This window comes from Brassica napus, chromosome C1 (assembly GCF_020379485.1).
Source record: "Brassica napus cultivar Da-Ae chromosome C1, Da-Ae, whole genome shotgun sequence".
In the NCBI taxonomy this organism is placed as follows: Eukaryota; Viridiplantae; Streptophyta; class Magnoliopsida; order Brassicales; family Brassicaceae; genus Brassica; species Brassica napus.
Window position 1 is genome coordinate 32,835,829 of NC_063444.1, and position 26,790 is coordinate 32,862,618.

The 26,790-nt window shown below is 37.1% G+C and overlaps 3 protein-coding genes across 3 annotated transcripts in view; all 3 read right to left on the minus strand.

Annotated features, from left to right (window-relative positions):
• Positions 1-18,050: 18,050 nt before the first annotated feature.
• Positions 18,051-18,799, minus strand: LOC106430395 (napin-like). The gene has a single exon (XM_013871179.3). It carries the CDS (start codon positions 18,740-18,742, stop codon positions 18,200-18,202), a length of 543 nt encoding a protein of 180 aa, XP_013726633.1. The 5' UTR covers positions 18,743-18,799; the 3' UTR covers positions 18,051-18,199.
• Positions 18,646-22,821, minus strand: LOC125580745. The gene is made up of 2 exons (XM_048745791.1): positions 21,320-22,821; positions 18,646-21,124 (listed from the first exon to the last, which is right to left on the minus strand). Exon 2 carries the CDS (start codon positions 20,558-20,560, stop codon positions 19,508-19,510), a length of 1,053 nt encoding a protein of 350 aa, XP_048601748.1. The 5' UTR covers positions 20,561-21,124; positions 21,320-22,821; the 3' UTR covers positions 18,646-19,507.
• Positions 22,822-23,956: 1,135 nt separating this feature from the next.
• Positions 23,957-26,790, minus strand: part of LOC125579949 (protein NSP-INTERACTING KINASE 3-like) — a 19,366-nt gene continuing 16,532 nt past the window's right edge. The window contains exons 3-10 of the mRNA XM_048743861.1: positions 26,590-26,733; positions 26,431-26,502; positions 26,288-26,347; positions 26,097-26,197; positions 25,873-26,019; positions 25,439-25,780; positions 24,964-25,355; positions 23,957-24,462 (exon numbers count right to left, since the gene is read on the minus strand). Of these exons, the coding sequence (XP_048599818.1) occupies positions 24,121-24,462; positions 24,964-25,355; positions 25,439-25,780; positions 25,873-26,019; positions 26,097-26,197; positions 26,288-26,347; positions 26,431-26,502; positions 26,590-26,733 (1,600 nt within the window). The 3' untranslated portion in view covers positions 23,957-24,120. The remainder of the gene's footprint in view (positions 24,463-24,963; positions 25,356-25,438; positions 25,781-25,872; positions 26,020-26,096; positions 26,198-26,287; positions 26,348-26,430; positions 26,503-26,589; positions 26,734-26,790) is intronic.

The following is a 26,790-nucleotide window of genomic DNA, read 5'->3' on the forward strand; positions in this document are numbered from 1 at the left end:
TGTTTTTATAAAAAAAAATCCTAAACAAGAGAAATTTGTATCATATTTTTAACTCTTAACCAAAAGAAAATTGTAAAACTTTATTGGGGTTTTTGCCAAAACTAACCCACAACTTGATTTTAACCCCAAACTTATACCCAAACTTGAATCAAATGCAAAACTAACCTAAAAGCCTAGTGAAATTATAGCTCAGCCCCTTGTGACCAAACAAAAAAACAGAAGCCATTTTTACGAATATAGCCCTAGTAAATCGTCTGAGTCGTCTGAGATGTTGGAAGTCGTCTGGATGACTGAAGTGTAAGTCGTCTGGTACCGGTTTATTTTAAAAATAATTTATAAATCTTGTAAAAAAATATTTTGATGCGTGAAAAATAAAAATCAAGTAATTATAAACAGTTTTAAGTGATATAAATTAAGATATGATAAAATTGATTTGTTTTGAAGATAGATGAGTGGAAGTAGTGAATCATGAAATACTTTGGTTTAGGAGTTTGGCAAACATATGTTGTAGTATTGTATGTATTGTTAGGGTTAGATTTTGGAAAACTAAAATGTTTTTTTCAAAAATTAGTTTTCACCTATATGTGTTTATTTATGTGTATAGTAAACACTTTTCAAGTTTGATTTGATTTTATGAAGTCTTTAATTAGATAATTAAGTTTAGGGGTTATGTTTAGGGTGTGGACGACTTATATTTCAGTCGTCTGTTGAATAATTTACTCGGACGACGTATATTTTAGTCGTCTGTTGAATAATTTACTCGGACGACTTACATTTCAGTCGTCTGGTGAAGAAATTAAAACAGATGACTTACATGTAAGTCGTCCAAATATTCCCGCCTAAATTTTTTTAAAAAATTATTTTCCCGCTTAAATAATTTAAACCAGACGACTTACTTGTAAGTCGTCTGGAAAGTCTTCTATTTTAGTTTCCCGCTAAAAATATTTAATTTCCCGCTAAAAATATTAAACTCTTCTGGACGACTTACATGTAAGTCGTCTGTTTTAATTTCTTCACCAGACGACTGAAATGTAAGTCATCCAGGAAGTTGTCTGAGTCAAAAATATTTAACCTAATTGGATTTTTTGTCTCCCTATATAAAGAAAAATTTACACATTCTCTCTCCTCCTCTCAAATGGCTGCAACAAAAAAGTAATGTTCATCATTCTAAAACTCTCTAACCTCTCTCTAATCTCTTTGACTTGAAAACACCAAACTTTATATGAATTTTTCAGTTTTGTCTCATGTATTTCTTACTAATCTATCTCTTTTGCAGGTTTTTAATCAAATGGTACTCATCTTCCACTAATTTAAAGGTAAATCTATTAATTTTAGATATGTATTTTTGTGTGTTCTATAAATGTAGATTTATCTATTCTTCCACTCATTTTCTCTATTTTTAAGTCATTTGAACGCTTCTGGATATGCAAGTTTTTCAGATCTGGATTTGATATGCAGGTTTTTCAGATCTGGAAGACTTCTTGGACGACTTACCTGTTAGTCGTCTGGAAGTCGTCTGGAAGTCGTCTGGACTTCTTGGAAGTCTTCTGACAAAGTCGTCTGGACTTCCAGGAAGTCGTCTGGACTTCCAGGAAGTCGTCTGGACTTCCAGGAAGTCGTCTAGACTTCCAGGACGACTTCCAGGAAGTCGTCTGGACTTCCAGGAAGTCGTCTGGACTTCCAGGAAGTCGTCTGGACTTCCAGGAAGTCGTCTGGACTTCCAGGAAGTCGTCTGGACTTCCAGGAAGTCGTCTGGACTTCATGAAAGTCTTCTGACGAAGTCTCCCTTTCATAATAGATCTGAGCGTTTTGGTAAGTTCTTATGTCTGATTTTTCTTCATTTGGTAACTTCTTGTTGTATAAAGTTCTTACTTTTTTCCCAAACTAAAACTCTCCAAACCTACTTTAATCTCTTTGACTTGAAAACACCAAACTTTATATGAATTTTCCAGTTTTATCTCATGTCTTTCTTACTAATCTATCTTTTTGCAGATTTTTAATTAGATGGTACTCATCTTCCACTAATTTAAAGGTAGATCTATTATTTTTAGATATGTATTTTTGTGTGTTCTGTAAAGGTAGATTTATCTAATTTTTCACTCATTTTTTCTGTTTTTAAGCCATTTGAACGTTTTTGGATATGCAGGTTTTTCAGATCTGGATTTAATATGCAGGTTTTTCAGATCTGGAAGACTTCTGGGACGACTTACCTGTTAGTCGTCTGGAAGTCGTCTGGAAGTCGTCTGGTAGTCGTCTGGAAGTCGTCTGGACTTCTTGGAAGTCTTCTGACAAAGTCGTCTGGAGTTCCTGTAAAGTCGTCTGGACTTCATGTAAAGTCGTCTGGACTTCCTGTAAAGTCGTCTGGAAGTCGTCTGAACTTCCTAAAAGTCTTCTGACAAAGTCGTCTGAACTTCCTGGAAGTCGTCTGGACTTCTTAGAAGTCGTCTGGACTTCTTAAAAGTCGTGTGGCCTTCTTAAAAGTCGTGTGGTCTTGTCTACTCAAGTGGAATCCAAGCTTGTCTTTGTAGAGGAATTTTTTGTTGTGAATTTTTTGTAAAATCAGTAATAATGTTTTCCAAGATGTATTAAATGTGCTAACAATGTGTTTACACATTTACAAATCAATGAAATAATAGACTTCAGTAGCCTTTTTCTTATCTTTGGATCTCTCATATGCAATAATAAACTCCAATGGTCTTTTTCTCATCTTAATAAACAAGAATGTTGGTAGCTTTATATTGATACAACATTTTAAGAAGCATTTTAACCCTTCTTCCAACTCATAACAATAGTCATCATTATTGTCTATAACAATAATACTTAAGAGATGGAAACAAACAATAGTAACTAGTCAAAGCATATCATATTTTATTATAAGTTTGCGTTGAAAAACTTAGTCAAATTGAGTAAAACTAAGGGAGAGAACATATTTTGTAAATATGAGTTTTACATATCTTAAAGTTACTTATCACTCTTAAAAATACAAGTTATTCAAAAACTAACGTAGAAGACTTAAAAACTAGCGGAGAAGACGCGGACGACTTCAATCTAAGTTGTCCAGACGACTAAACTATACGTCGTCTGGTCAACGCAGAGGTTATTTTTGCAATTGACTTTGAAATCTGTTATTTCGGACGACTGAAAAATAAGTCGTCTACTAAAAAAAAACTCCAAAAAAGCTAGACGACTTACATTTCAGTCGTCATAGGTTAGTTTTGCATTTGACTGGATTATTTCAGAAGTTTGACTTTTCTGGACGACTTACATTTCAGTAGTCTAGTGAAAATTAAAATAATAATATTTTTTTAAAAGTAGACGACTTACAGTTAAGTCGTCATAGGTTAGTTTTGCAATTGAAAAAAAAAACTTCAAGATTTAATTATATACAGACGACTTATAATTCAGTCGTCCACGAGACGACTGAAATGTAAGTCGTCCAGGATTTACGAGGTTTGACCAGAATCTCGGAAAAAAATCCTGGACGACTTACAAGTAAGTCGTCTCGTGGACGACTGAATTATAAGTCGTCTGTGTATAATTAAATTTTGAAGTTTTTTTTTCAATTGCAAAACTAACCTATGACGACTTAACTGTAAGTCGCCTACTTTTAAAAAAATATTATTATTTTAATTTTTGCCAGACGACTTAAATGTAAGTCGTCTGGGGAAGTCAAACTTCTGAAATTATCCAGTCAAATGCAAAACTAACCTATGACGACTGAAATGTAAGTCGTCTAGGTTCTTTGGAATTTTTTTTGAAACCAAACAAAAACAAACGACTTAACTTTCAGTCGTCTCAGGTTACAGATTTCAAAGTCAATTGCAAAAATAACCTCTGCGTTGACCAGACGACTTCCAGGTAAGTTGTCTACAGCCAGACGACTTCCCAAGTAAGTCGTCTGACGAACAGATCAGGAAAAAAATTCGATGTCATACCTTAAATTGGTGAGATAAGTTCCTTAGCATACATAAGGCTTCTCCAAGCACACAGAATCACAAACGAAAGTAACCCACCCAGAATCGTTAGCTTCTATGACTCTATGAACCATAAAAAATGTAGAATCAAAATCTTGAGTTTTTTTAGCTCATTGTGGAGAGAAAGTGAGAGATGTGTTGTGTTTAGTTCACAAGAATGGAAAAAGAAGAAGGGTAAATCGATTTTGGGAGCATTAAGAGCTTCAAATTGGTTGTTCATGGTGGTTGTGGTATTGATGACAATGGCAATCTTGTAATTACTTGAAGATGATGAGGGTGAGAGAGTAAAAATGTCATTTTCGAAGAAAAAAAGAAAAAAAAAATTGATGGCATTTTCGTAAATTATATGAACTTGTGGGGTGAATAGGGCAAAACCAATTTTCAAAAAAAAAAGAGGTTAGTTTTGTGTTTGACTTTAAGTTATAAGTCAATTCTGCAAAAAGCCCAACTTTATTTTATAATATTTATAAGAGAGTATTTGATGATAAATATAATAATAAAAATTATTTAATTAACAAAAAAATGTAAAATTAGTATTAATACGAATTGTAAAAAGAGTAATTTTAAAATTATATATTAATAGCTAAAAATAATTATTTGATAGCAATTTTGTTTTCCTGAAATTCTAAAGAGAAGGTAATCGTAATAGGTTATATGACATTAATTTTCCTTTTCTAAAATCTTAAACAAAACTGTATAAGAGTATTTAATATTATTTTTTTATTTTTTCTGTAAATAAAAAAAGAGATTTATAAAATAGAATGTTTTCCTTTTAAAAAAAAATCTCAGCAAAATATAACTTTAAAGTCTTATTTAATAAAACATTAAATTAGTACTTAAAAACATGTATAATATTGTCATTAACTCGATTGGTGTATTTGACTTTCATTTCTCTTCACTTTTCATTCAATTTCTTATTTCAGATTGTAGATTGTGTTCAGTTTAAACGTTTAGGTATAGTATTTTTTCTAATCCTATGTAAAAAGTTAATAACAATTCATCTATGTACCATGATTATAAAATACAAATATTAACTTGAACTTGTATGTGAAAACGAGTTTTAATTATAAAATAAATTTCAAACAACATATGCAAAAAACAATCATTGTGGGAACCGAAATTCGCACTGTCGATTTTCGTTTAAATTAGGAAACTAGGAAAACCCTAATTTCCCAGAGGTCCCAGAGATCTCTTAATACCACACGCTAAGCAATCAGAACACGAGATATCAACGACAAAGTACAAAAATCGTAAAAAGAGAGCAAAATAGATCTTATTCCGAATCCATGTTTGAGCATTACAACAAGGTATAAGCCTAGGTTCGAGAGCTGTCGGCGAGATTCCTAGTTCTAGCAACCCTAAGACGGCTAAACCTAATTGAGTCGCAGTTCGAAATAACAAAAACGAAAATATGCTTAAATCGCTCTAAGTGCTAAGTTTGCTCCGAAAAAAGTCTCTCTTCATGCCTCTCGCCTAGGACTCCTTATATACTGGCTCCTAGGTCGGTTTACGCTTTTCCACTTCTGCCCTTAAGCCGTCAAAGCATAAAAATGGAGATATTCCATTTTTTCCGATCTTCGTAATTATCTTCAAAATTTCGTATTTATCTGCGAAAACTTGACATTTATCTTTTCTTGCGAACCAAGCGCAAACCGTCATGCGGCTTATGGGCTGTTGGCTAAGAAATCGTAAGTTGGGCCTCGAGTCATGTCTTAGGTCCCTTTGGACCGTCTTCTGACTCGAAGCGTTTATTACGGCTTCTTTCGATAAAGAACGAATTTTCCGCGGTTTTTACCGTAAAGTTTGATCGATGACTTAGAATGACGGGAAACATGAAATCGGTTCGCTACGGTCTTCGGGAGATAGCATCGAAGGGTAGACAAGAATGCATGAACTAATGTCGTATCGACGTTTCGGAAGAGCTCAGTCGCTACGTAGCGACCGAGCGTAGCGACCGAGCTTGGCTCGAGCTCGGTCACTACGTCGTCCCGTTCGGTCGCTACGTAGCGACCGGACAGCGTGCATGTGCGGTAGTTGCGTAATGACCGAGCTTGGTTAGTCTGTGTTCTGATCGTCATACTCGGACCTATCCGTAGCTGGTCTGGGTATGTTTCCGATGGCTTATGTTTGATCTAAATAGAATTCGAACGAAGCTTTATCTCGGGAACATACCTTGCGACGTTTTCTTGACCGAGCATGATTTGTTGCGGAAAGACATACTTGTATTTTGCGGAGATTTGGACGTTAACTTCGTCGTAACCGTTTTCGACCCCAACAGTTAGCCCCCCAGCTCATTAGAATCGTGGATTTCTAGTGAGATTCTAACGCGCGGCATGGCGAGTTCGGATGAGATTGGTGTATTTGGGCGAAGTTCGTGTCCAAAAATCCGGAAGTAAATAGTAATTTCTCATGCCTATAAGAAGAGAGGTAACTTCTTCAGAACCTTTACACTTACTCATTCTCATAGAGAGGTCTCTTCAAAAATTTCTTTTTTTCTCTTTATCCTTTTCTTCCTGATTCTTAAAAGGAAAATACGAAATGTCGAGTAAGAAAAGGAGTTCGAAGAAAGGGTCCTTGCCCGCGAACGTTCCTGAAGAGCTCCTTGTGCCAAAGATAGAATTCGTTCCTCATTCGGTAGACCCGGCCGAGAACGAGGCATGGTGGGTCGCGTGTTATGGTTCGATCACACCTCCCAAAGAGAAGTCGTTCCCGGTCATGAACCGTCGCCCGGTCGAGGAAGGTGCACCAAGTACGAGTACTAGTGAATTCCTTGAGATCATGCGGTCGTTCTATCAGATTTCGGATGCGGTGGAGTTCCGGGTTCCTTGTCAAGGAGAGCGCGCTAGCAGTCCCCCGGAGGGTTACTTTACTTGTTACGAAGCATTCGTATTACGCTGTCGCTTGTGGTTCCCGATTCCTGAAATTATCGTACGTCTGTTGGATCGTTTCGAGGTGGCGATAAGCCAACTGAATCCTCTTGGCAACAGCACCTCATTGGATTCCTGATCCTAAGCTACGAGCATGGTCTCTCCCTTACCGTCGATCACTTTGAAGCACTTCTTAGGTTACAGATCGTCAAGGATACGGACAAGTATAGGCTGGTCCCTCGGAACTTCATGTCAGTGATTAAAGGGTTTACTTCCAACTTCAACTCGTGGAAGAAATTTTTCTTCTTCGTTCGTATAGACGCTGCGTCTGTTGAAAAGAGTTGTATCCCATTGTTCCGGAGGTTGCCGAATGATCGTCCCTTCATCAATCCTCTTGCTCCGTTCCCTGAGGATATTATCGCGGTGAGGGATCCTCTCAGGAACGGTCCTTTTTTCTGGACTTCCTTTACGCCGAAGAGAGTTCGAAAGGCATTGAGGTTTGGGCATCCTAGTCTTGCTTTGGGCGGGGAAACAGGGAGTGACTCCGAGTCCAATGACCAAGGTCCCGACGCTGCTCCTATGGTTGCGACGGGGCTGAATTCTTCGAAGGGGAAAGATATTGACCTTGGTGACATAGAGTTTTCGGTGGACGATTCCATGCTTCCAGGATGGGATCCAGTCCTTGCTTTCGGCGATGGAAGCGAAAGAGGTCCCTATTCCGGACTTCGATGATTTCTTTGCCGGTCTTCCCTCGGGCTTCGATGCTCCTCCGGCTACGAACGAGTCGGGGAGGCCGAAAGTCGTCAAGGATCTCATATCATCAACGGGGTACAGGCTTTAAGAATTTTGATGATCGTTTCAAGTATATATATTTTTTTGCTTATAACGTGTTAATCGGTTTTGCAGGGCTTTAAATTACTTGGATCAACCATTGAGGCGAGCCATAGAGAAGCCATGATCTATCACTTTAAAGCGGAGAAAGTGGAAAAGGATCTTGCTCGCATGCGAGACGAGATGTTGGCGCGAGATGCGCAACTCGCTCGTGATCATGTGAGGGCTGTTCGTAAGGCATAACGGAAGGGCAAGAGGGAGATTGTCGAGGTCATGAAGACTCGCGCCTCTCAATTCCAGGTCGAGTACAGGAACCTCAAGGATGTTTTCACCTCGCTAGGCGATTTCCGTGAGTGTCGCGGTTCAGTTGGGAGCCTTTGGAAGACGCGGGCGGACGATTACGTTTTCGAGAAGGAGATGGAGTTAATGAAGGGTGGCATGAAGGATCATGCTCGTGCTGAGGCGCTCATTCCTCCGATCGACGGGAGGATTCAAGGATTTTGGGATCCCATCCCGGTTTCTCCTGATACCGTAGAGACCACGACCGAGTTTCCCGGTGATTGCGGGGAGGTGGATCGTCCCGCGGATGCGTTTGGAGCTTCGTTGTCCGGGAACTTTATTTTGAACCTTGAGAGGTGGAGTGAAAACCTGGAGGGAGGATGTTGTTTATTTATCATGCGTTTGTTGCCAAGTATGGATTTTATTTGTCTTTTTCTGTCGAGTGTGGCTTTGATTTCCCACCGCTTTATGCGGTCTTTATATATATGGTGGGCGTTTTATTTCGAATTTTTCGAGTAAATTTGAAGTAAATTGAGTTGTCGTCTCATATTTAATTCCGTTGGGACGTTCAATCTGTCGGTTCGTTCGTGACTTTTCGTAAAAATTTCTTATTCTTACAACTTTCGGGAACGTTGAAATGTGAACGGAGAGACATGGTTTAGGATCTCGTATCGTTTAGATATCATGTCTTGAGATGTCTGAGACCAATGCGATGGGTTTAGGGCAACACCTAGGTTTACTCTCGGTTTTAAGGTTTGTGCGGTGACTAGCCGGCTATCGATTTTCCAGTTGCGATTTCTACTTGATTCGTACCGATTTAAAGTCCGCGATAGGTTCTCGGCTTATATGACTTGCATGGTATGAATCGAGCATCTTCCAGAGACAATTTTTAAGCCAACTGGAAGTGCTAGACCAAAATTTTGGATTTTTTTGTAGCGCGCTTTCGTCCTTGTGTTGGACGTTCGAAGATCAAAAGAGTGATCGAGTTGCGTTTGTTTAAGACCGCTGACGCGTTCGTCGGGGCCAATCGACGAACGGGGTGTAAGGTTTTTGTGGTCGTGGTCGGACAATTTGTTCCCATCGTCTCGAATTTTAACTTGGCGACGTCTCGCGGTTGTTTCGAAGACTATACGAAATATTTTCGGTGCTGAAGAAAGATTATTTCCGATTTTGGGCAGGATGAGGCCGCTGGCAAGAGTCTTAACATTCGTAGATTTTCTAGGCGTGTCCTGAGACTTTTGCGTTTAACTGAAGCGTAAGCGTTTTAATTAAAAAGGAGCAATGCATATTGTAAAGAGAGATTTTTTTTTTTTAAATCTCTAAAAATTCGATTATAATAACGCATCTTTTCCTATGTGTGAGTATACGAGTATACGCACCCACTCCCCCCCCCCCCTTTTTTAGAAAGGGGGATAGCTAAACTCGTCTTTCGATGAGCTGCCTACGTACCTCTTTCGAGGATCAAGCCATCTCATAGTTCTGTTTTATGCCGCGAGCGTTTTTAACCGGCGGTTGTCACCCTGCTAACCGCCCTGATCGTGATGACCGTGGCCGGGTCAGCATTCTCTTCCGGATGTTCTGGTTGAGTTGTAGCATCGGCTTCGGACTCGTGTTGAGTTTCGCTGTCCGAAGCGTTTGCGTCAGCAGACGATGTTAAATCGTCTTTCCTTGAAGCGTTTTTGGTCGAAGATTGATCTATCTTCGTGCGCTTGCGAGTTGCCGTTGCAGAAGTCGTCATTTGCCTTACCTTGTACTCCGCGAGGAAGCATAGTCGCGACTGTTTCTGACATCCCCAGATAGCTGCGACTCCGTTTGGGGTCGGGAATTTGAAACCTAGGTGGTATGTCGATGGAACGGCTTGCATGGCGTTGATCCATGGGGTTTCCCATGATCACGTTGTAGATGGCAGGATGATCGACCACCGCAAATTTCGTGACCTCCTTGGCCATGACTGGCAGCTGGATTGACCCGAGGGTCATCGATACTTCTCCTGAAAATCCCGTGATCGGTTTCGGCGTTAGTGTTACTTCTCCGAGTTCGATGCTAATCCGATTGAGAGTGTCGCGGAAGATTACATTGACCGTGCTTTCCGTGTCAATGTGTACTCTTCCGACTTCCAGATCTCGTATGACGAGATCTATGACGAGCGGATCGCAGTAAGGTTGGTCGCTCCCGCTAGCTTCCTCCTTCGTGAAGGTGATTGAGCAATTTTGACCATCTCGGGTAAGAGACCATGTAGGCCAGTTTGTGCTCGACTCCTTCCGCTGATAAGCCTTGATGGCCGAAACCATATCGTTGCAGAATTGCGATCCTCCAATGATCATGTTGACTCTGCGACGATTGTTATCGTTCCCCTTGTCGTCCGGCCTTCTGCCGCGTTTATCCCCGGATTGGTTTCTTTGAGGAGATTTCTCCGCGGGCGGATTTCTGTCCGTCTTCGGGGAGCGATCGGTCTCGAGGATGAGATTTTTCACACTGGTCACTTCCGAGAGCTCTCCAGCTAGTAGCTTCACGGCTAGCCTTGCTCCCAAGACTTTGCAGTTAGTCGTTGAGTGTCCTCGAGACTGGTGGAACTCGCAGAAGGTGTTTTCGTCATATCCTTGATTGCGAGTCCACGTATTACCCGTGGTTCGGCCCTGGCCCGAACTGATCGCGTAATTGTGCGCTCCTTGGAGATCTTCCCCCTCGTGATGGACATACTTGTCGTTACGAGAGTTCTTCTTCTTCGTTGTTGGATCTACATCTTTCGAGGATGGTCTTGCCGATTTATGTTTTTGCGATAAGACTTTCATTTCTTCCATGATTATGATGTAGTTCGTCGCCTTGTGGAGGGCGTCCTGGATCGTCCGCGGTTAGTTGAGGGTTATCCATTTTCTGAATTTCGACTTGTACCAGAGCGTCTTTCTGAGCGCATCAATGGCCACCTTGTCGCTTATCCCGCTGACCCTGGACATTACCAGCTTGAATCGGCTAATGAACTCGCAGAGGAGTTCATCTTCCCTCTGGGACAGACTCCAGAGATCGACATCGAAAGTTTCTCAATCTATGAACATACACTATTGCTTGAGAAATTCCGATGCGAGCTGTCGTAAACTCCCGATAGATTTTCGCTGAAGGCGTGCGAACCATTCGAGGGCTGCTCCTTCCAGATTCTCGACGAACAGGCGGCAGTAGCTGGTGTCTTTTTCGCCGTCCTTCAGACTCGCTCTTCCCATCGTGATGTGGAAAGCCTGAAGGTGCGCCTTCGGATCGGTCGTACCATCATACTTCGGCACTTTGATTTTTCCCGGATCGGATACCCTCATCTCTGAGATGCGAGTGGTGAAGGGAGTCTTCCGAGACCCTTCCAGCAGCCTGTCGATCTCGGGTGCAGCGTTGGTAGCGTGATGGATTTGGGATTTCACGGCTCTTACTTCTGCTGCAGTCTTGGTGATATAGTCGAGAAGATCGCGGATATCTGACGTCTCGCCAGCAGATTTCCGAGCCTGTCGGCTTTTACTGCGAGTGAGCTCGGTTTGCTTTTCAGCCAGCTCTTCTTATTTGTTCCAATAGAGGACTTCCTCCTCTTCCGTCATCGGTTTGTCAAACGAAGAGCTTTCCCGAGCAGATCGGCTTCTGGTCCTTCTTGGATGTCTGTCGACGTCCTCATCGGTATTGTTGGAGACATCGCTAGGATCCAGGTCGACGTGCTCGACTTCGTTATCCTCCGAATGTTTCGCGGGAGGTGGAGGATTTTCAGGGTTCCCCTTTTCGACGGGAGATTTTTCGCTAGGGCTTTGACCCGAAGGTTGTTCCCACGCGGCTCCAGGCCTATCGAGTGGGGTAGTGAAGTCGAGTCTTTTCCCGCGGACTTTAGTGGTTCCGCAAGGACGGATTGCTCTGGTCCTTGCCGTTAAGGTTTCAACATGTTTGGTCAAGGTGCTCACGAGCCTGTCCTGTTCTTCCGACCTTTTTTCGTAGGTGGCGAACAACTTTTTAAACTCCTCGAGCGCTGCGGCATTGGCTGGTGCGTTGGCGGCGGATACATCCGCTGCGGGAGTGTGGAGATCAGTGCCACTGCTTTCGTTAAGAGGAGTCTGCACGTTATCTGTGTCGTCAGTTGACATGTCTGGTTGAGCGTGATGTGAGAGTTAGATTGATCCGTATCCCCCTCCTTCTAGCGCCAAACTGTGGGACCGAAATTTGCACTGTCGATTTTCGTTTAAATTAGGAAACTAGGAATACCCTAATTTCCCAGAGGTCCCGGAGATCTGTTAATGCCACACGCTAAGCAATCAGAACACGAGATATCAACGACAAAGTACAAAAATCGTAAGAAGAGAGCAAAATAGATCTTATTCCGAATCCGTGTTTGAGCGTTACAACAAGGTATAAGCCTAGGCTCGAGAGCTGTCGGCGAGATTCCTAGTTCTAGCAACCCTAAGACGGCTAAACCTAATTGAGTCGCAGTTCGAAATAACAAAAACGGAAATATGCCTAAATCGCTCTGATAGCATAAAAATTGAGATATTCCATTTTTTCTGATCTTTCCATTTTTTTCGATCTTCGTAATTATCTTCAAAATTTCGTATTTATCCGCGAAAACTTGACATTTATCTTTCCTTGCGAACCAAGCGCAAACCGTCATGCGGCTTACGGGCTGTTCGCTAAGAAATCTAAGTTGGGCCTCGAGTCATGTCTTAGGTCCCTTTGGGCCGTCTTCTGACTCGAAGCGTTTATTACGGCTTCTTTCAGTAAAGACGAACTTTCCGCGGTTTTTACCGTAAAGTTTGATCGATGACTTAGAATGGCGGGAAACATGAAATGGGTTCGCTACGGTCTTCGGGAGATGGCATCGAAGGGTAGACGAGAATGCATGGACTAATGTCGTATCGACGTTTCGGAAGAGCTCGGTCGCTTCGTAGCGACCGAGCTTGACGGACGCTCGGTCGCTATGTAGCGACCGGACAGCTTGCATGTGCGGTAGTTGCGTAATGACCGAGCTTGGTTCGTCCGTGTTCTGATCGTCATACTCGGACCTATCCGTAGCTGGTCTGGGTATGTTTCCGATGGCTTATGTTTGATCAAATAGAATTCGAACGAAGCTTTATCTCGGGAACATACGTTGCGACGTTTTCTTGACCGAGCATGATTTGTTGCGGAAAGACATACTTGTATTTTGCGGGGATTTGGACGTTAACTTCGTCGTAACCGTTTTCGACCCCAACAATCATAAAACTATAATAAAATGATTTATGATTTTTATTAAATTAAAACATCAAACAAAACTCGTTGCAACGTAACGGGCTCATATCTTGTTGAGAATAAATATACTAGGTATTTTGTCAGCGTATGCAGACATAATCATATTAAGAATATTTAAAAATATTTTTATTAATAAATTTTATTAAAAATAGTATAAAATTTGATTATTTACTTACATCTTTCTGTTTTTAAGTTTTATTTTTATGATTCAAAATTATCTTTTCGGATAACAACATAATAGGGATTATCATTTCTTTCTTCTGAAATTCGTTTTTATTTTGAGAGCAAATTATATATTTTATTCATTTAGGGTGTAAACTATATTAACCAATGTAACTTTTAACATGCGAGTTCCATAGCGAAAATTACTTCACAAATAACAGTATAGATACTTGCACAATTCGAAAGAGAGGTAATCCAAAACTATTCTATTTCTTATCCAAGTAGGACAAATATTAAAAATTAAGTAAACTAATTATGTTCTCCAATTTTATTAGTTAAGCAAATATATGATATATAAGGAATATAATAAAACAAATAGTGAAAATGTTGTAAAAAAATAGTGAAAGTTTATGTTACTTATAATTTAAAATAAATTAAATGTTTCAACTTTTACTAAACAATATATAATATAATATATATGATTTGTAAACAAATTCGCCATCAACTATTGCAAACAAAAATATTTTTGTAATATATCAAGTTATCTAATGTTATTATTTTCCGAAAATGATTTTTTTCTTAAACATTTTGTAGTAAGACAAAAAAAACAATTATAGTTTTAGTACCGATATAGAAACACAAATATATAAAATTGCACAATATGAACATGATACTAATATAAAAATCTGACAAGAAACATATAAAAGTACAAATGAAATTAGATGACCAAACATAAAATAAATAGACTAAATATTTTACACACCATAATAAAATAAAGCATAGCCCATTCAAATGATTTCAACATTATAAAATTTTGTCAACTGCAATGAATTCATTTTGCAATAAACAAATTCAATAGAAGATAATGAAAATTATACAAAGGAACAATCATATAATAACGCAATACAAAACCAAATCTTTCAAGACAAAAATATGTTAAACAAAATCCTATAATGAAATCTAACGATTTTTTTTTTTTTTGACGCGGAAAGGTCATTCTATTACTCAGGCTAGAGGTGGTCTGGGTAACCAGACCGGAATAGAGCAACCAATAAAAAATAACTCCCTATGAAAAGATCTTGCAGTTTTTGCTAAAAAAACTGAAATCTGATTACGCGCTCTTGGCACATGAGTGGTGCTTAAGTCCAAAATTATGTAGTATATAAGCAAATATAACCATAAAATACAAGAAACTAAGAAAGGCCAAAAAATTTATTTCTTCAATCAGCTTTTCAATGTAATAATTATGTAATAATACATAAAGTACCAACAATAACTTATTATAACATAAATACCAAAAACAAATTTCCAAAAATACCACATTCATAATATTACTTTTCATGTTTACATTAACCACTTTTACCTTCACGCTTAATGAAGGATAAAAGACATTTATAACCCTAGAGTTAACTAATCTATACTTAGGGTTTAGAGTTGAGGGGTGGAGTAGTGTTTTTGAAATATGAAATTTAAGATTCTAATAAATATATAAATAAATACTTAAATAAATATAAAAAAATTTAAAAAATAGTTTCAAAATAATTTTCAATTTTCAAAAAGGAATTTTGAATAAAAAAATTTGAAAAAAATTCAAAAAAGTAAAATAAAAATAAAAAATTTTGGATTTGAAAATTCAAAACATAAAAAAGATTATTATTTTTAATTTATTTAAATAATTATTTATTATATATATAGAGAACAAGGATATAAGAATCTTTTGTCATTTAATGTAGAATGTATTTTTGAAAATGTCTCTTTAATGGTGGTAAACATGAATAATGGTAACAAGAAAATAGTAGACATGAAAATTTCTCCAAAAAACAACAATTGTTAATAATAGCAATTCCTAACATTGTTCAAAACAACTATACTAACTTCGACAAAGAGTTCATCTAAATTAAAACCTCCTTTTCACTATTTTATAAACCCTCAAAAAGATACAATGGTATTTGAGAACTCAAATATCTTTCTCTTTTGTTCGATTTTAATTGATTTATGTATTTTATAGTGTTATAATACTTAGGACACTATAAAATCTTACAACTCTTAATTTAAAACAACAACAATAGTAAGAATTCGGTCTTTTTTTAATTTTTATTGGAATTTAGGATAGACAACATAATCATACTCACACTCATCTTAACATTTAAGAAAGTTTATGCAAAATTATATATTTACAAAAACTAATACATCAAATCCCGCGCGATTGCTCTTCCTCTTGTGTAACCGATTAATAAAATAGCATATAGATGATCGATGGACGATGGTACATGAATATGCTACCCTTGCTATCTCGTATACTATTTTGTAATTATAGTGCCTTTTGATTTCGCCCCATCAAAAAAAATATAGCCTCTTGTACAACTCGCACCTCTTAGGTCGAAGACAATGGTATAGACTAAGAGCATGTTTAACGGAGGTTCTTAATGTGGGATTCTTAACGGAATATAAGAACACCACCCTAAAAACCCCCATTAAACATGCTCTAAGATGGTGGGCGACTAACTCATTTTAGTCAAATGCCAAAATTCGTATTTTTGTGTGACATTAGTACTAATAATTTACGAATACCAGAACTAGTAACACTAAATTTTGGAAGACATGTTAAGCTAGTATGTATACACGCCTCTCTACTCATCTATTAAAACAAAAATTATGACTTCTTAATATTTTATTTTGAAAGATATTTTAGAAAATCATCATATTTAATTATCCCATCATTCATTTTTATAATAAATATAATTACAAATATATCTTATTAATATCTTAACAAAATCAAAAATATAGTACTATCTTTGAGGAGAATCTAAAAATTGTTTACTATTAATATATGTTAAATTCAAAAATCTGTATCCAAGACCAATCAATTAAATATAATTAAATATACCAACTGATTTATAAAAACTATTTTAACCCATTAATCTGATAATTATTAACAACATTATTAATTATTTGTAGGCCATTAACTATTTTATAGGTCACATAATTAACGTAAAACAATCCATATGTTATGCAATCAAAATATATGATTATATATACATATGATCGTAAAAACTATTTTTAGTATTATCTTATGCAACCATAACATATGATTATTGTTATTACTTTGATGATGTCAAAGAAGTATCACAACATGTGATTGTTCTTTAACATAACTAACAATCTTTATCAAATTAATATCATTCTAAAACATATAATATAATTCGTTTATAATCATATAACTAAATTTAAAATATATTTGATAATTATAATCTATCAGGCATATTTCATACCGTGTTTTCAAAGTTTATTGATTTTACCAATAATATATTTGTAAATCACAAAATATTATTTATATAACATTTATAACAAAAAGATCTTAAAATTTCTAAGAATATTCTATTTTTTTAAATTAAACTAACCACACAATTACTAAATCTTAAAATCTTAAAGATCACTTATATCTCATTTTTAGTATAGTTTACAAAAAATATAAATACTTGCAAATAAATAGTAAAAATTCTATTAAAATTACATTAAAATAGAGTTTTTAAAATATTTTGATGATTAGAAAAAGTAATGAATACCATGTCTTTATACATCTAAATTACCGTTAGAATTAATCAATTATCATCTGAAATAATATCTAGAGTTTACAACGCATATGCTAAAATATCGTCAAGCTCTCTCTAGAATGCTATTCAAACGTTAAATCTAAATTGAAAAAATAATTTGACATATAAAATAAATTGTATTCTATATAATAGAAAACAATATAGCATATATTTGTCCGTGAAACAAATGCATATACAAATATAGATGTACTAATCTATATAATCAACTAAATTAAACTACTTTCACTTTTTTTTTACTTTGATATTTAGATTTGTTCACACAAATTAAAGAAAAAAAATAATTTTCTATTTTAACTAACCAAAAACATCATTAACTATTTACCTAATAATAATTCAACCAATAAAAAAGCAAACTAGAGAATATAAAAGTTATATAAAATAAAAAATAAATAAATTCGCATTGAAAATTGAAAAATGAAAATATCATCTAATTTGAAGTGAAAAGAATTCTCTAAAACGTCGTATATTAAAAACAAAGTGAATATGTACTTAAAAAAAACACTAGAATTTTTTTCGCTTTGTATAGAATTATCAAATAAATCCAAAATCTAAATACGCAACTGACGTAATTTACAATTCTTTCAATTCAATTTGAAAAAATATCGGTGCGGTTGCGCAGGTCAAAATCAATTATAACTAAACCACCAGAAATAATCACATTAGACGAATTAGTGGAACGAAAGATGAACAGAATAAACAGAATTTCGTGGAATAGAGGAAAAATAGTTGAAACACACTATGAAGATATATACAACGTTTTAAGGTGCTTATATTTTTACCGTTTTAAGTTGCTTAGAGAATCTTTAACTATGCAATTATCAATCACGTATAGGTTTGAAGTTGCTTATATTTTTGCATGTTGAAGACACACCGTTTTTCTACGCCTATGAAGGAAAAATAAGCTACTTAAAACCCATACGTGATTGATGGAGGAAAGTCATAGATCAGTTTAAACGTTGTTTTGCATACCGTTAAAAAGCCGATGTACGAGTTAAGGTGATCAAGTAACGCACAAATTTGATAGGAAAATTTGCTTGAAGACTAAAATCTTGGACCACTTAGAGAGCATGCACACCGAATAAAACATTAAAAACCTCTTTTATTATGGAGTAGTGCTAATTACATAGCCTCAAACATCCTAGATAAGACCTTACATATTACGCGATGAAGTGTGGCGTTGACATATACCGACAACCACATTCATACACTCGAGGGTTTCGTTTGGAATCTAGTAGGAGGGTCCAGGCATGGTCTTCTGGAAGGGACAAACGCTAACTTGAGGGATGTTGCAAACTTTAGGTAAGTGCGTAGCAGTCTGGTAGATACGGCTAATTACTTGCTGCAGCTGCTGTCCCTGCTGTCCTTGCTGTTGTCGAACCTGTTGTTTAACGGCTTTGGATGCTCCTTTCAAGGTTGGGCAAACACAAAGTGGCTCTTCCTGGTGGAGCTCGTTGCAGCACTGCTGGAGTAGCGGTGGCCTCTGCTGTGGGCTCTGAGGGTTCTCCATGTCGTCTTCAAAATCAAACTCACCATCGAGGGTCCAGCTTGGACCACTACCGGACTGCATTGCCTGCTTGTGGAGCCATTGCTGGCAAGCTCTTAGGTGTTGTGCTTGCTGAAACTCCTTCCTACATTTCGGAATCCTAAATGGACCGGCTGGGTTTGTGGCATCATCTTCCTCGACTTCTACGACCGTTCGGTAGATGGAGGCATTGGTGAGAAGGAAGAAGAGGGCGAGAGTCGCCGAGACGAGAAAGAGCTTGTTGGCCATTTGCTATTTGTGTGTATGTTTTTTGCTTGTTTTGGTTTGAGTGAAGAGGGAAGTGGAGTGTTGGTTGGTATTTATAGGCGTGAAAGATGTTCTGCATGGAGATCACGTGTAACATTGCATGAATGTGTTTGTTTGTTTGTGAGAAAGGGAGAATCTATAAGGTTTTTGTAGCGATTAGGTGTTGGAATCTCAAATGTGGAGGAGTGACAAGTTTCCGCGTCTACATGCCATGCAACCATGCATGTATGATGTGTAGTTCATATTCTGACATTTTGTATATTTTTTATAAAAAACGAATTTCCTTTTAAACATTTAGTTAATTCAAGTTAAGATATTTAAGAAAAAGGAATCACACAATGGCACTGATCATAATTAATTACATGGTAAACTAAAATTTAAAGTTTAAGCAAGCGGTTAAAAACACTTGTAAGAGAAAGTGTGAGAACACATAACTATGTAATTCGGGATCGTTAAGAGCAAGTCCATCCATTAGAACCTCTAATGGGTTTTTAGGAGTAAATTAATATTTAATAAAGTGATTTGAGTAGTTAAAGAACCTTTGTTTGAGGAAATTATGTATTCCTCTCCCAATGGGAGAACCCCAAGGGGTTCTTAAATAATTCATTTTTAAATAGAATGATTAAAAATAAAATCATACATTAAAATTCTTAATAAAAATGACATAAAAGCATATTAAAAATACAAATACAAATCGTAAACGAGAAAAAACCGATTAGTTGAAATCTTGATTGTTCCAAATTTTTGTCATATATGCTCAACCAAATCCGCTTTCAATTGTTGATGTATTGTATTATCACGAACTCGATTCCGAATGCTCATCATATTGCCGAGTTTTGAAGGCATATCTGTAGAATACGTGAAATCCACTTGTGAACTTCGGTTTGATTCTGGTTGTGCGAAAACTGATACATCAAACTGAGTGTACTCATCTCGTTCGTCTTCTACGATCATATTATGTAGAATGATACATGCTCTCATTATCTTTCCAATTTTTATTTTATCCCACAAAAGAGCTGGATTTTTTACTATGGCAAATCGAGCTTGTAAGACCCAAAAAGCACGCTCGACATCTTTACATACAGCTTCTTGATGTGTAGCGAATAAGGATGCTTTCAGACCTTGCGGGAGTGGAATAGATTGGACAAAAGTAACCCATTTTGGATAAATATCATCTGTGAGATAGTAAGCCAAATGGTACTCATGTCCGTTGACAATGTAATTAACTTTTGGAGCTCGACTTTGTAATATACCATCAAAAACCGGTGATCGATCAAGAACATTAATATCGTTTAATGTACCTGGAGGTCCGAAAAACGCATGACATATCCAGAGATCTTGTGAAGCTACAGCCTCTAAAACAATAGTTGGCTTTCCTGATCCACGTGTATATTGACCTTTCCATGCGGTCGGACAATTCTTCCACTCCCAATGCATACAATCGATGCTTCCTATCATCTCGGGAAATCCGCGTATCTCTCCAATATCGAGTAGTCGTTGAAGATCTTCTGGCGTGGGTCTTCTTAGATACTCATCTCCAAATAAATTTATGATTCGTTGAACAAAATGTTTCAAGCATAAAAGCGCGGTGGTCTCACCAAGTCGGAGGTATTCGTCGACCACATCAGCTGGGCAACCATATGCCATTATACGAATTGCTGCCGTTGCCTTTTGTAATGGAGAGTGACTAAACCTTCCCGTAGCATCTCTTCTTTGTTGAAAGTATGGGATTTCAGCGGAGAGTCGATCAACAATACGCATGAACAAGGGCTTGTTCATTCTAAAACTGCGTCGAAACATGTGAGAAGGATACGTTGCATCTTCACTAAAATAATAGTTCCATAACTACTCGTGTCCTTGTTCTCGTTGTCTTTCAATGTAGGCTCTTTTTTTTTTACGTTGATGCTTCTTGACCTTGAACGTAAAGTTGTTTGAATTGTTGATCGAAAAGTTGATCAAATGTTTCATCTATCATGTCTTCAAGATTATGACAAGAAGAAGAAGAAGCCATTTTGAAGAGAAATGGTAAGAGAGAAATGGTAAGAGAGACAAAGTAACTCAACTCTTTGATTGGAAAATGGTAAGAGAGAAATGGTAACATCAAGTCATTATAAAGTAGGACAATATGATTTACACTCGGACTATCAATTACACTCGGAAGGCACAATATGTTTTTGATAACATCAAGTCATTATAAAGGAAAAAATAAGAAACGTATGGCACTTGGGCGTCATATGCAACGACTGCTTCTTTTTCTTTTGGTGTTTGTTTGTGTCACATGCTACTGACTTCTTCTTTTTCTTTTGGTGTTTGTTTGCGTCACATGCTACTGACTTTATTGTTGTCACAAGTTGTCTTCTTGTCCTGCAAAAGCATCAGTTACTATACACACATAAAAGCTTCAATTACAAACGTATGCATCAATTACAATCCTAACTGAATGATCACAATCCTAACCATCAGTTACTACGTAGAATACAAAGCCAAAACTAGTTCGAACCGAGCTTGTCTGATCAACGAAACAAGTTAAATGCATAGAGAAAAGAGAGGAAGACTAACCGAAGATAGCAGATATTGGCCATAAGAGACTCGGCCAACACTTCACCTGAATCTCTGTTTCCACAGAGTCAACTAGATTCAAGCTTATTCCACGGTTTAAAAAAGTCATGTCTTGTACTGTGCTACTGCAATTAGCCAAAGAGAAAACGTTAACAAAACACACCAAACATTGAGTAAGAGACGTAACCAGCTAATATAGTTATCCGTGATACAAAGCCTTGCAAGAACTAATTTATCAATCTGTGGAAATATTATACATTCAAACAAGTCATTATACAGACTCGAGATACATAAGAAGACAGCAAAAGCAAATGCATACAGACTCGTAATATAGAGAAACAAACTAACTTGCCTATCATACAAAAGCATTGATTCATCTTCTCCAAGGCTACATGGCACTGACGTTGATGACTATGCTGAATGGTCAAGCTTTCTCCTCTTAGAGTTCACATTCTCTTTACTCGGCAGACCTCCACACCACTTATGATCATGCCTAATCTCCAACCATCCATGCTCAAGTGTGAACTTGCTCTTGTAATCATTGAAGAATATTTCATGGGCCATCTTCAAAACATCATTCTCACTCTGGCCACTGGATTTTTGTTTTGTTGCAGCATCATAGCAGCCTATAAACTTGCACACGCCCTCATTGATCTTCTCCCACCTTTGTTTACAGTGAGATGGCTCTCTCTTTTGCAAAGCAGCAAGCTGTGGACTTGAACCAAAATAAGCAGCAATTCGTTTCCAAAACACAATTGCTTTCTGCTCATTTCCCACGACAGGATCTTTGGAGGTGTTCAACCAAGCACTGATGAGCACCTTGTCTTCAGTTGGTGACCATTTCCGCCTTTCTTTACGGTCAGACACGATGTGGCACTCTTCGTTTGCATCATCAAGCCATCCAGTACCAAAGACAGACGCATCCGAGGCAGAGACTTCAATACTAGGTTCACGACTAACAAAAGAGAAGAAGGTGTTTGGTTGCTGATTGTTTAAGAGTGTTTGAAAGCTACAAGGTTCACTAAATGGATCCTATCAAAAGAGAAGAGATATGAAATGAGGAAGGAATTAACGAAGGAGAAGGAATTAACAAAAGAGAAAGAGAGCTTCTTCTGTTTTGTGAAAAGAAATATCAAAAGAGAAAAGATATGAAATGAGAAAGGGAGATTTGGTCGCTTTTTAAAACAAACTTAATGAGAGTTTAGTAGGTGTTACGCGTAAATGGTCATCAATGTATCTACCTAAAACTAAACCAACCAAGAAAGTCAATGATTCTACCTAATTATAACACAACCAAGTACATGATCCTAAAGTCCATTTAATTCAAACCTAAACAATGTCTAACAAGCATTAATGGATTGTCTACTAACCTCTGAATTTAATGAGAGATGGTTTGACATGTTTGATCCGCTTTGATAGAGTTTTAACCGTATCTTGCTGCTCTCTGCAAGACCTTTTTCTTCTTCAATGTTATGTGTCTTTTCTTTTACTGTCTCCCACGCCGCTGAACCATCCGAAACTGCTACAACTGTTTTTCAATCAAAGAGTTGAGTTACTTGGCCAAAAATTATTATTGAATTTTATTTAAATTCTCTACAAATTTTTACTTGGCCAAAAACAGGTACCACTAAATTAAAAACCTTTTTTTGAAAAACACTAAATTAAAAACTTTTTCCTTCTTATTCTTCACAACGGGAGATGAATACGCTTGCACTTGAACCACCGAAAATAAATCCTGGATTATTCTAAATGATCTAGCATCTACCTCTTATTCAAAACACTATATAAACAAAAAAAACTCTAAAACTAATACACACAAGCCAAAAATGTTCAACCTTCTAGCTTTCCATTATACAGCATCATTCCATTTTACAACATAGTTCGATTCAAATATTTTACCATACTTAGCTATGCTTAATTTTACCCTAACATTATTTATTTGTATGATTTATTTATAAATTAAATTATGTATTTTCACTAAAATTATGATTTTTGTGATATAAGTGATGTTAAAATATTGGTCGAGTTCAAGAATGATTATCAGAAAAATTATCTACGGACTCTTAGATTATGTGTAAATATATTTGGAGTAAAGATGAAAATAAAAAGATGTGAAATAAAATATTAGAAATTATTAGTTTTCAAATTTTGGTGCATTGGTTGTTTAATTGGAGGAGAGTTTATTTTACTTTATTAATATAGATAGAAAATGATTTAATAAAAAAATGTATAAGCTGTTTCAAATTTTGATACCTTTATTATATATTGAACAGCCAATTAAATTCTAGATTTTTTATGATAAGTTAAATTATATTTTAGTTATATTTAAAAATACTTTAGTATTTTTTTAACACAATGATTTTTAGTCTCCAAATTTTTTAGCATAAACAATTACAATATATTCCATCCGTTCCTAAAAAAATCCATGATTTAGAATTTTCACATTTTTTAATAAAACATATTAAAATTTAGCTATAAATGCACAATTTTTTGTAATTTTATATTTCCTATATTTTGAAACCAATAAGATTTTAAGAAATGCAATTAATTTTCTTAAACTTCACAATTTCTCATTATTAGTTGACAAAAATTGCATTATTTATCTTTTTGAAATAAAAATTTTCTTTAGAATATAGATTATTTAGGAACGGAAGGAATATTACGGGAGAAAAAATATTATTTTTACAGAAAAGTTGTAAATTACACTACTCCACAACTATATAAACATTTTTAAGAAAAAGAACAAGTAAAACCAAACAAAAACAAACCCAAGAAAAAAAAAAGTGAATGATCATTGGTCTTCATCGAGGACCAGAGAGCTCAATGGCTTCCACCACAAGTGACGATTCCTGGATATAATCAGAGTAATATCTTACACGCGGCGATGAACTCACCATCCCCGACGGCAACGGAGGAGGCAGCGACTTTGCCCCACCGCTCTGCGACGCTTCCCATCTATCGGCCAAGCCGTCGCCTTCAAGCATTTTCATAACTTCGGACATTTTAGGTCGATTAGATGGATTAAACTGAGTGCAAAGAAGAGCAACTTGAACGATTTCTTCGAGCTCCACTGTATCGTACTTGTCGTTAAGATCTTTGTCTATTAACTGTTTTAGTTTCCCTTCTTGATGCAGCTTCTTCACCTGCCATGTTAAACAAGTCACATTTCTCAGACCAATAAACCAAACCAAATTGAAATGTAGTCTTTCTTCGATTTTGACTAGCAACCCAATCTAGACCGAACCAAATTTTCAAGATTATTTTAATGAACTCGAACCAAAGCCTATCCTAAAACCGAAATTAGATCTAAAACCGAATCCAAATCATGATTTAGTATTTTTTCAGCTTACAATCCAAAATAAATCGAAATCAAATCAAAGATTACCAAACCAAACTATTAACGGCATTAAGTAGTTTAACTCTAACTTATATTAATTGAAACCAAGCACAGACGCAGAACCGAAATTTAACCAATCTCGAGGATTAAATCTAGACCGGTTCTGAATCCCAATCATGGTTAAGTTCGATTTATTTTGGTTTAAGTTTCCTCTGAAGCAAGACAGAACCGAACCAAACCAGAATTGCGACCAATACCTCCAAAGATTCTAGGAAATGAAGCAAGAAACAGAGAAAAGAAGACTTACCCAATCGAGCATGACCCCTTTCTGATGCGAGGAACGGCCAAAGTCAAGAGCTTTCTGACCCGTAATGAGCTCAAGAAGTAGTATACCAAAGCCGAAGACATCAGTTTTCTCCGAGGACTGACCAGTGGACAAGTACTCAGGTGCAATGTGGCCAACGGTTCCACGGACCGCGGTCGTGACATGTGAGTCTCTATGGTCTAGAAGCTTGGCTAACCCGAAATCACCAACGACCGCCTCAAAGTCTTCATCCAATAGAATGTTAGCTGCCTTCACATCTCTGTGTATAATCTTCGGGTCACACTGCTCATGAAGGTACACTAATCCCCTCGCAGTACCGACCGCTATCTTCTTCCTTCTCGACCAGTCCAACGCTGGTTCTCCCCGGATATGATCTAACAACAGTTGCAGCAAACTTTAAAAATCTCGAAAAGGAGCGGAAAAATACCCAAAAAATGGATTTGGAAACTGCATTTACCTTTTAAGCGTGAGGCCACGCTCCCATTAGGCATGTAAGGGTAGACCAAGATTCTCTCGTTGTTGCTACTACAGAAACCGCGAAGCCTGAGGAGATTGCGATGAAGAGCCAGACTTATAGTCTCTACCTCCGTCTGAAACTGGACTTCTCCGCCAGCAATGTTACAGTCTTTGAGACGCTTTACAGCCACCAAAGATCCGTCGCTTAAGTGTCCTTTGTACACAATCCCGTATCCGCCTCTTCCGAGAATATTCTTCGGGTGGAAATGATTCGTTGCGGATCTAAGCTCCTTGAATGTATACCTCTTCAAGTGCCCTAAGCTCACCTCTAGATCATATTGTTCTGCAGAAATAAAGATGGGACTGTTTTCAGAAAAAGAAAAAAAAAAAAGCACAAGATGATGGAAAAGCAGAGAAATTTTGAAGAGACTAAACCATTAACGTCGAAAAATATTTGCTTGTTGCGTCGATATCTCCACCAAAGAAACATTCCACTGGTGAAGATAACAAAAAATGCAGCGCTGAAGCTCGCGGCGAATGCAACAGCTACGTGATGGCCATTGGTATGAGTTCCTGAATCATCTAAAAATAGAAAGATGTTAAGATAAAAAGCTATATTGACGGAATAAGTAAAAAAGGGACAGATGGGTTAATAATACCTGATGGAACATCTTGTGGAAGCGTGAGAGGCTCGGGGAGGACAGCAGAACAGTTATTTGCAGCAGCTTTTGGGCCACAGATTAATGCGTTTCCGATCACCCTTAAAGTGTCCAAGAAACAGAACAAACTTAGTTTCGCCTCAACGGAAAAAAAAAATCAAAGTAGTTGGATAAAGTTTGGTAAAGTTTACTTGAAAGTTCTGGCAGACACTTTTGGCAGCGAACCGCTAAGATTGTTATACGAAATGTCGCTGCACATTAAAGAATCAAAATAACAAATAAGTTGGTAAGATTCTATTTGGTTAAACCATGAGGCAAAGTGGAGGGGACATACACTAGAGTAAGCCCCTCGATCTTGGACAGAGACTGGGGGCAAGTTCCTGAAAGACTGTTATTGTTCAACCGCCTGAAAAAAAAAAAGACAAAATGAACAAGAACGGAATAAGACACTGAGACTTGAACTGGAGTTTGAATCCCAAAAAGGAACACTCACAAGTAATTTAAGTTGTTGAGTTCTCCAAGTGAGGCCGGTATCTCCCCGGTGAATGAATTGTTGGAAAGATCAAGTGTCTGAAGCTTCTCCAACCTCCCAATCGTATCAGGAATTGGGCCAGAGATTGCGTTGTTTTGCAACAACCTACATCACAAATCTTATTAAACTCAACAACAATAATTTTTTTAAAAAAATTACAGA

Coding starts and splice junctions, on each gene's coding strand:
- LOC125580745 (XM_048745791.1), bottom strand. CDS start 20,560: ATGTTTCGACGCAGTTTTAGAATGAACAAGCCCTTGTTCATGCGTATT.
- LOC106430395 (XM_013871179.3), bottom strand. CDS start 18,742: ATGGCCAACAAGCTCTTTCTCGTCTCGGCGACTCTCGCCCTCTTCTTC.